This window comes from Rhea pennata, chromosome Z (assembly GCF_028389875.1).
Source record: "Rhea pennata isolate bPtePen1 chromosome Z, bPtePen1.pri, whole genome shotgun sequence".
Lineage (NCBI taxonomy): Eukaryota > Metazoa > Chordata > Aves > Rheiformes > Rheidae > Rhea > Rhea pennata.
In genome coordinates, this window is record NC_084702.1 from 76,345,312 (window position 1) to 76,355,645 (window position 10,334).

The following is a 10,334-nucleotide window of genomic DNA, read 5'->3' on the forward strand; positions in this document are numbered from 1 at the left end:
ACCCCAACCTGGTACAATTTAAGAAAGCTAATACGTACATATGTCACATTAACTTGAAGTCATGATATTTTCCCCTATCACCATCAGTTTTCAGTACAATCCATAATGGACATTTATGCAAATGATCTAAGTGAAATGAATTTTTCAAGTAGTTCACCTAACATAATATTGCATGGATTATAATGTGAGCTTGGGTTCCTTCCTGCAAAATTTTAGAAATGCATTAAACTTCGTATGTTGGGAGTAGTTTTATTGACAGTAGTAAGACTATTCACAGTTCAGGAAGCTGAACAGCAGAATAAGATAAGAAAAGGGGGAACAACTTTCCTTTAAATATTACTAAACTGCTTAAAATATAATTGGTGAAAGATCATTAACTCTAGTGTTATGTATGTGTCATCATCTCAATATAAATGTTTTCTCTTTAAAAGTATCAGCTTTTTCAGAGAAAAAAAATGCAAGCCATACTTAAATCCCAAATTCTAATCATACTGTATCATGTGTAGTAACCCATAAAGGAGCCCTTTGACAAAACAATGTATGTTAACTTGCTTACTGATTTTTAGAATGTATCTACTTCAGTCACTGTAATAAAACTCCATGTTAAATATATACATATTAAAAAATCCAGGTGTAAATAATTATACAGTATTTCCACGCACAGAACAACTAGTTGCACATGATGTGATATGTAAGCAAATGAGTGAAAATCTTTTCAGTCTTTGGGATGACCAAAGTATAAGTAACCAAAACTTATAAATAATGATTGAATTTTCATAAGAGAAGGTTTCTGATGGAGGAGTAGAAGGAATTCTCTCCTGCTTGCCTTTATACCTGATGGTTTTTATAGAGTCAGACCCTTCCCCCAATAGACCACATCTTTTTTTTTTAGATCCAGCAGTATATATTAATGAGGTTATCTTCTTCTTTATAACAGTACTAATAAGCTTTCCAGTGACTTATTCATAAAAAATAGGCTCTTTTTATTGAAGTGTAGGGCTATGTAAACTCCAGAAGAATAAGAATCTCTGATCAAATTATGTTAAAGTCTAATGAAATAGAAATTCCTTTATTTAATGTGAAAATTTAGCTACCTTCTGTTCTGATAATTCAATCCAGTCTTTACCCAAAAAAAAGTCTTGTAGTTACAAGCCTGTAATTATACATAGCAAAGAAAGGAAACTGCTCCTTGCCTATGGAAATATATATAGGTTTTTAAGTTCTAACCACCTCTAAGCTGCTAACCATCACACAGCATATGCCATTTGGCAATTTGTCTCCTAGGATATTCACAAATTTCCTTCCAGTGCTCTCCAGCTGTTCCTTCTGCTGAAGATCCCAAGGTTAACCGGCCAATGACCTCATTCCTTGACCCCCTGTCTGAATCTAAAACCAAAAATTCAATGCTGATATCATCAAGGCCCTCACAAGGAATGTCAAAGACAAACAATTCATTGAACACTGCATTGGGGGTGCATTTCTTCACATGAGTTTTCTTTTTAGAAATTCTTTTCTTAGCATGGTACAGATTCACTTTGACATAAGGATCTGCAATGACAAGAAAAAGAACATGCATCTGTTATTGTATACTGTCCTTCAGAATTTCATCAATCTAGTTAAACTTCATAATATACCAGCGTAATTGCATCACAATGAGGAGTTATTTCAAGTTATAAAAGATGATTCATCTCATCTAACTTGGTGGTTACATCTCAGTCAGTCCCTTTAACCTCCTTTATAGTAACCAAAAATGTAATCAGTATAATCAGTGTGGTTTATGGCATAATTCATCTGACCAAATGCAGGTGTCTGTTTCAGGATGACATTAATCCTCCCTGCTAGTCCATTAACTTGAATGATTACGTCATCACTGCATATAAAGACAGTCTGAAAGTATACCAAATTCTAATAGACTGTCAAATATCTGTAGTTACATATTTATGTGTAATAGAAATCTACTTTTCACACTTATTCTACAAGTAAGGGATAATCATTAGGATTAAAAAGACATATGCAAAGAAGAGCTTAGGAAAGATTGGTTTTGTGCTGGAAGGATGGATAAAAGGATGCTATTTGTTTCTGTTGCAGCTCTAGCAAAGTCAATTAGCTTGATTAAATTGTTCCCACTATATTTTATTGAGTAAATGTAACACTTCAAACATAGGGCTATACTTGTTGATATGATTATCTACCTGACTTTATGAATGTGCTGTACTATTGAACTGGGGAAGAGAAGGGAAAAGTCCATTTTTTTCAGCTGTATTAAACAGCTTTGAGTATTTATGCTTGTTGGAATTTTTTTTACCGTTGCAAGACTCCTTTTCTGTCATCTTCAGTGATGGCTGTACTTTTTCCTTCAGAGGAATTGTTCTAAGGCTAGAGAACACTTTAAAAATCATCCCTTTCAAATACATTGGCATTTATTTCAGTGCAAGTATTTCCAAATTCTTATGGTCCAAAGGTGCAATGCAAACCATTCTTTACTGAAGCCTGTCGAATGAGATATTCCATGCTAACAATCAGCTAATTAATATCAGGCACAATTGAGTATCAAAAAAAGAGTGAATTAAAAATTAAAGTTGAATTGCATTTTAAAACACTGTGCTAAAGTTATTCAACTGAAATGGTCAGATGATAACTTTTTTTTTTTTTAATTTCCTTGGACTAACAATATTTTGAAAGATGTAATGTGTAATAGAATATAGTTTCACTCATGTACTCTATACTTGTTATAAAAAAAAACTTTTAAAATATAATGTATATGTAATTAATGTATTTATTGCCTTGGAATGAATGCATGCCACATGAATATTAAAAGTATCAAAATTAGTATCTATCAGTGGATACATGCTGTTGTTCATTTCTATTTAAATGACCATTTCTGACTGTTACTTCTGGCCACATAATAGATAAAGCCAGGATGTTCCTCTTGATTTTTTTAGATCTGTTAAGACACCTTGAAAACAATGATCAACGAAACCAGTGAAGTTTTGGTGAAGTAAAAGTGGTGAAAAGAGTAGCCTCAGAGTGAAAAAGCTCCCATCTTCCAAAGGAGATTCAGCTAAGCAATTGTTTAGCTGACCATGCAGGGTCATTCAAGCATAGGACCTCCATTTCACCCTCTTCCTTGTCCAAGATTTATGTGGCCTGAAGGGAAAGTCACAGTCACAGAAAGTCACAGGATAAGGACAGTCACAAATGCAGTATGTTACTGGCACCCGAATATCTACTGAGTCTGGACTAGCTCTTGATCAGCAAATAATGAAGAACCGTGTAAATGAACTGAATGTCCAGGTGTAATATGACTTCTTATAACTCTTAGAAATATTTACTCCTATTGTAGGTAATAAGGTTGGACTGAAGGAAGACAAAAGAGCAAGCAGAATTTGTCACAACAGGGACTGTAAAGCAAATGTGTAGTTTGAGTGTGTTATAAGGTCTGGGTAGCTGCTGAGACAAGGAGGGCCTTTGTTTTCAAAGCAAGCTATTTTCTCACCAGGGTGGACCTCAGTCGGACTTAATCGATTGAGATCATCTTGCTGTCATGCTGTCTTCATGAAAGACACTGTCTGCTATTACTTTGGGGTTGGCCATTGAAAGGAATTGAAAGGATGTGTGCTCACTTATAATGCAGTAAACTTTTGGGCTCCATTTATCTACTTTTTCCTTGTGATATGAGAATGAAACTGAGATCAAAAGGGGGAATTCAGTGAAGCTCCACCATGTAAATGGGAATTGTCTCTAACTTTGTTGTAGCAGATCCATGATTGATTAGCCTTCTAGATAAATTGTGGTATCACTCAATATAACAGGTAGAGAGGTTATATTATTGGCTGTAGCAATTTATGATTCAGTAGTTACCAAAACTACTTTCTCCAGGCTTCTTTCAAAAAAATCCTGAGAGATGAAAGAATATAGTATCAACAGCACATGTACTATTGTCTGGATAGCACTTTGTTAGGTACTATTCTTTTCTGGTGCATTTGTTTATTCTCAGTTAATATATTGCATTTTAAATTTTATTCTCTTACTATGCTATTTAGCTAAACATTAATGTGCACTTAAATACAGTTCTAGTATTGGCTTCAAAGAGAGTTGCACTGAATGCAAAATGGTCCAAGATCAGGAGAAGAGTGCAAAAATTGCTCCTCCATAGTGCACCACAAGCACCATTCTTAATAAAGCACAGGTATCATGTTAGAGCTTGCTTCCAGCACTAGCATAATTCACCTTTTAACATTGCCAAATAAATGTTACTGCTCAATGGACCAAACTCAGGACAGTAATAATAATGCCTTCTAGTAATAATAAACTGAATTTTTGTCATAAATAAAAGCTTTTATTATTTGCCAACATCATCCCATACTTATGGCAGATGGATTTTGTTCAAGAGAGTGATAAAATTCGGTGGTTTCCACTGCTAATAGATGCCTTGATTTTTTATCCTATAATTGGAGATCAAATCTGTAAAATATATACCCTGGAAATTAAAGCATTGACCTAGATGTGAATAAAATGAATAGACTTCAAATAATAGAAGCACCAAAGCACATTTCCTGCATTTCTAGGCTATTTTTAATCATTGAAATGCCACATTTCAGCTGTCTCTGGTCTGTTTACTTTGCATTCTTAAGGGCACATTCATTAGTAAAACCATTACCTGATAATCCTGACACATCAGATTTAGGTAGATGCCTGGCTTTTAAAACAACCACAGTTAGTGTGTTTGTTGTAGACTGATAACAGAGAGAGATCAATAATTCTCCACGCCCAGATGATTTCTGAGGAGGTGAAAGAAAAAAAGAAAGAAGAAAGCAATTATATTGAAGAAGCTTGAAACTGGAATTAAGAATAAGATTTTTTTTTAATTTCACAAAATTGTATAACCTTAGTTAATGTGAAAGGATATAATTTATGGAGCTATGCTGCTTTACATAGCATTATCTCTCTGTACTGTTGTTATGTAACTATTCTTATGGTTCACTAGTAGACTGAGCAAAAATACATAAATAAATAAATAAAGTGAAAAATGTGGTTTAATATAACATCACTAGTTTCACAGATGAAAAAATAAATCCTAGATCTGGGAAACAATCTCAGTGAAAGGAAAAGATCTTAAGCAAAACTAAATTCTGTAAAAGACACATTAAAAGTTGAATAGAGATAATACACAAAAATCTTCAATAAAATTTTTTTAACCAAGAAGGATTCAAACTATTACCGAAGTATCATCCCTAACACTGTCTAAAGGACTAGAATATAAATAGGATAAAGATGAAATCAAAGACTTTCTGTATAATTATTGGATTTGAATTTGCAGAAGTAATAGACTTATTTCACAAAAAGGAAGAAGACAGGGGAAGCAAAGAGAAACAGTACTTTATATACTAGAAAACTTAATGAGATACCAAAAAAAAAAATCAGTGACATAGTTATAGTTGTAATAGAGTTGAAAAATACCAATATTAGTTATAGGTATGTTGTCTGGTAGACATTTATTTGATTTGGTAGCATGCTTGGTCTTTGAAAACAATCAGATTGAAAGTCAATACACATTCCACTTTCTTAGTAGAGATTAAGAGATGTGTGTGTGATGCGTGAGCATTATGTGGTTCAGCTGTGATTGTTGTAAATGGTCTACTTTCTGAAAATGATAGGAATTATTTTAGCCCAGTGAAGTCAGTACGTTTTACCTCCGACTTCAGTGAGGCTTTGGCTTCTGCCATATCTTACTGTCCTTAGTGGAGCTGCCGCTTGTGTCACAATTCTTGAGAAAGAGGCAGTAACAGCACAGAAAGAAACAGTGTACTACACCAACAGTAATGTTTCTGTTAGGTTCCAATACCATAACTAAAGAACACCTGTATTCTTTAAGAACCTGCTACAAAATCTATGGAGTTAAAAGTTTACCTTGACTTTAATAACCCTTGAGAAAGAATAATTTCAAACAGAAAAGAGGAGGGAGAAGGGGGCAATAATACACAAATCTTTGCATTCTTTCCTTTTAAAGCAAATTCTTGTGGATTGAGGCCTCTTGGCCTAATATAAATGGGTCCACTCAAACCTACTGGGCCAGCTGAACAAGGAAGAAGTTTAGGGTATTAGTAATTTCTTGTAGTATGCTTACTGTAATGCTCTTTTATTACATTTGTTATGAAAACATTATTATTAACTTATTCCCTTTTCTTTCTAAGCTGCTGGCAGAATTACACAAGAATGATAGCTAAAACTAGCATAATACTTTTAAAGATCAAATAAAAACATGTTACCCTAACATTTCTTTTGATGATCTCTCTGTCCATTAGCATCCTGCCTTCTGACAATTCAATTCCTGCGAGGGGAATGAGGACTTCTCCAATGACATCATCTCTGGAAAACCTGTCAAAGCTCAAGATCATAAAGTGAAGTGTTAAGTCTTGGATTTGGCTATAGGGGATCCCGTAAAATGTGAAGGTCTCATCAAAAGCTGGATCTAAGGTTTTTCTCAGCACTCTGGTTTTCACCTTGTGCTTCTTCTCAGGCAGGATTGTCATTTTGATATAGGGATCAGAAGTCATTGACTGTTCATCCATTGCTGGCAGTCCACGTGCTTCTTTGATATTCACTACAAATGCCTTTTTCTCAAAGTTGTACTCTAAGGAGAAAAAGAGAGTTCCTAGTTTGTCTTGTTTTTCTTCAGATGACAGGGATGTGGTGGATTTTAAACTATCAGGGGATACAGAATCTTTCTTTCTTTCTGTAAAGTGTTTTGGAGACAAGTTTTCAAGATCTGGAGAGCTCTGGATTTTCGGGGTTGTTTTGGGGAAGTTGCCATTTAAATCTCTCTTCTCCAGGTCAAGATGGAGGGAATTCTTTGGCATCACTGATTTGTTCTTTGTTTCACTTTTCTCATCTGCTCCAAACTTCTTCTTGCTGTTGAGATTTTCGGGGTAAATGTCAACCCCCTTCAGAACATGAACAAATTTATATGGAGGGGTCTTATTGGATTTTGAAGATTTACGCTGGCAGCAGATCCACGCAAAAAGGGAGACAGAGAAGACAAGGCCAAATGCACTAAAGATCCCAACCACTGTAGGAATTTCATCTGCAAATTAAATAAATAGCAACAAACACATAAGTAGCAGTGTCTTGGGCTCCATGTGATACTTAATAAAATAATAATTTAATGAAACGAACTGATATGAGATAGTAGCAGCAGCAGGGCTGACAGACTGAAAATGCTTTGCATTGTACATATTGCTCGCCACCTGCAGGCATAAATGTGCAGTCCCCATGCTAGGGCACACTTATGTTAGTACTTTTCCATACACAGTGTGACTGGAAGGAAAATCCTATTCCTGTCCTAATAGTAATAAGCATTAGTAATTGCTCGAAAATCACTCATCGCTCTATGTGTAGTTTCTGACTTTATGTGGAACAATTTTGTCTGAGTGAGTAATGCCAGTTTCACCAGAAGGCTTCAGGTTTGAGTTTATGGATCTTTATTGGTTAGATAAAACAGATTCTGAAATACATATTACTTATAGATCCATCATCTACTTTTCACACTGCTTCCTAGAACACTTTGTACACACAATTAACTCATTTTTTATGGTCTGATTCTATAATTGCCTGGAGGTGTTTCTTGAAAGAATGGAGTTTAAGAGGAGGTTATAGCACTCAACAGTTTCAGTGGGATTTTCAATACTTTGCAGGAGGATGCCGATGAAGAAAATTTAGAATAATTATTCTAAATTGTGTCTTTTACAGATGGATGTAACATTGGACAGTCACATGTAAATCCAAAGCTGAAAAAACTCGTTAGTGTGTTGTTGATACCTACTAAGCTTTGAATCTAAAAAACTATAAATCAAAGCTATGAGAAGTTTACAGGAAGGGTCACTACTTTTTAGGAATATATTAGAAACACATTAGAAAATATTTTTCTTCTTGTTACCGTGAATCCTATACTTGAAAGCTGCATTAAGAGAAAGCCATGCAAGTGTTACAACCTCAGTTGTCATGTGGATACAATAGTTACATAGATAGTATCATTAGCCCCTCACAACCATACATTGAAGGGGCAAATGAGCTCAACTAATTGGAAATCCAATTTCGCCCATAAGTAACATTAGTGAGTTTAAACATCCCACAATGTAACAATCAAAGCTAAATCCTTTTTCCCTGCACCCAGTGGAAGACTAGTAGAATATTAATGGAATGACATTGTTTATGCATAAAGGCAATTGTGTAACAGTTCTGGTTCTCTGGCAAATAATTAGCAGATCTTTCTGGATGAGAATAACAGCACTATCCCCTCCCCACGTATGACTAAATCAGTTTCATCTACGTAAAACCTAGGCAGATGGACATGCAGCCACCATACCTTTGCTTTTTAGTGGAATGATTACTATATATATATATATATATATATATATATATATATATATATATATATTATATACAAAAAAAATCAAATCAAAGTAGGACATAATGTTCCTAGCACATAGAGGATCAGGCCTGCCTGTTAATTTCATCAAACAATAACCATGTCATTTTCCCTTTGCCTTCAAGCTGTATCATTCTACGTACTTAACTGTAAGAACTCAGTGGCGTGATTGAAAATTAAATACATAACCAAAATATTTTTTTCTAAGTTAAGCACGTGGCTCTGAGTTTCATGAATTCCCTGGGCTGCAGAAATTTAAATCTACATAGTAGAAACACAGAAAACAAGAAGTAATTGAAAATTAATTGGAATACTTTAAATAGCTTGAAGTATGATTTGCACATTTTCAATACTATTTAGTGAGATAACATTTTGACTTTTTGTAGTGATGAAATTATGCTGTATTTTAATTCTACAGCTACTAAAAGCAGTGGTAGGATCGATTTAGTATTTACAATATTAATTCCCTTTAAGAAAGTAATTAGATCAGCATGATGTTACTAATGTAGTTAGAAACATCAAGTGGGTGGGGTAGTAAAGAAGATGTAATGGTAACTCAAATGATTTCACATTTACAACTAGTTATGTTACAACCTGAATTTCCTGCTGTTGTCATAAGGCAAGTCAACTGGTTAGTCATTCAAGATAGTGTATTAATAGGAAACACTATCTATTGATCCTGGAGTGAATTGTTATTTCAGTTACATGATGTAAATCTGGAGTTACTTCACTTAGGTCAGTGGAATGATGCTTGAAACACTGCTGAAGCAAACAAAATCTTGGCTAGAGTCAATATTTGTAAAGGAAGTACAGAAACATTTCTACTTATTTTTTTTTCTGCATAAAGTTTTAGATATAGATACATTAGAAATGCACATATATGACTGCTTATGACTGCTTCTGAAACTTTCTATATCACCTACATTCAGTGGTTAGAACAGACTCAACTGAAAAGTTCATTGTTATCATTTCTATTTTCAGCAAACCCAGATAATGAAATGCAGCTGATGATTAGCTAAAAAAAAAAAAAAAAAAAAAGGTGGGATCCTGTATTTTCGTATTCCTAGCAAGGTCCTTAGCAAGGCTACGTTGTGCTTTGATTTACAGTTCACAAGTCTTCTCTACAATAAGAATAAAGGAATGACAGTTATTTGAAAAATGGCTTGAACAAACATTTTTCTCTGTGCCTCGAGATGTATTTGCATCATTTAACTCTGAGGCCACATTATTTTAATCAGAGACAGAATAAACAACCCCGAATCTCCTTGATCCAGAAACACACTCACACAGACGTTTTCCTTTCTCCCAGTGTGTTACAGTGGGGTAGGAGTGGGGGCTAAGGGGAGAAAGAGAGAGGGAACGGGAAGAAAGCAAATTCACACAACTTCTGGGATCAAAGAGAGCTGGCAGAAATGCGGCTCCTCCAAACACGCTACGTGCTGGGAGGCGCTGGGCTGGCTCAGCAGAGACTGCGTGCGGGCACTTCGCCTGGGGAGAGGCGGCAGCCCCGCGGCGGGGAGTTGGGGCCGGGACGCGCTTACCGAACTGCTGCTGGCTGGCCGCGATTGGAGCCATGTTGGCGGCGTGCGCTGTCCGGGGTGCTGGAGCCGCTCTCCGGGGTGCTGGGGACGCTCTCCGGGGTGCTGGAGCCGCTGTCCCGGGTGCTGGGGCCACTGTCCGGGGAGCGGGAGTCGCTGTCCGGGGAGCGGGAGCCGCTGCCCGGGGTGCCGAGCGCCCTGCCCGCTGTGGCTAAAGCGCTGGCTTGGTGTCCCCCGGCTCTTCGCTCTCACAGCGCCCGGACAGCCGTCTTTTCCAGGGTGGTTTTTTTTTTTTTTTTTTTTTTTTTTTAATAATAATAATAAAAAAAAGCAAAACAAAACCCGGAGACACGAGCGGTGGGGAAGGT

At 36.0% G+C, this 10,334-nt stretch overlaps 1 protein-coding gene across 1 annotated transcript; it reads right to left on the reverse strand.

Annotated features, from left to right (window-relative positions):
- Positions 1 to 1,197: 1,197 nt before the first annotated feature.
- On the reverse strand, positions 1,198 to 10,003 carry SYT4 (synaptotagmin 4). The gene is made up of 4 exons (XM_062600062.1): positions 9,970 to 10,003; positions 6,270 to 7,084; positions 4,661 to 4,781; positions 1,198 to 1,548 (listed from the first exon to the last, which is right to left on the reverse strand). The coding sequence occupies exons 1-4, from the start codon at positions 10,001 to 10,003 to the stop codon at positions 1,241 to 1,243; spliced, it is 1,278 nt and encodes a 425-aa protein (XP_062456046.1). The 3' UTR covers positions 1,198 to 1,240.
- Positions 10,004 to 10,334: the final 331 nt, after the last annotated feature.

Bases quoted from the DNA above. Each gene is read 5' to 3' on its own strand.
- SYT4 (XM_062600062.1), bottom strand. From the start codon at position 10,003: ATGGCTCCAATCGCGGCCAGCCAGCAGCAGTTCG. The intron at 4,782-6,269 runs GTAACATGTTTT...TCACCTCCTCAG, and splicing joins TCATCAAAAGAAATGTTAGG to AAATCATCTGGGCGTGGAGA. The intron at 1,549-4,660 runs GTAATGGTTTTA...TTGTCATTGCAG, and splicing joins TGATGTGTCAGGATTATCAG to ATCCTTATGTCAAAGTGAAT.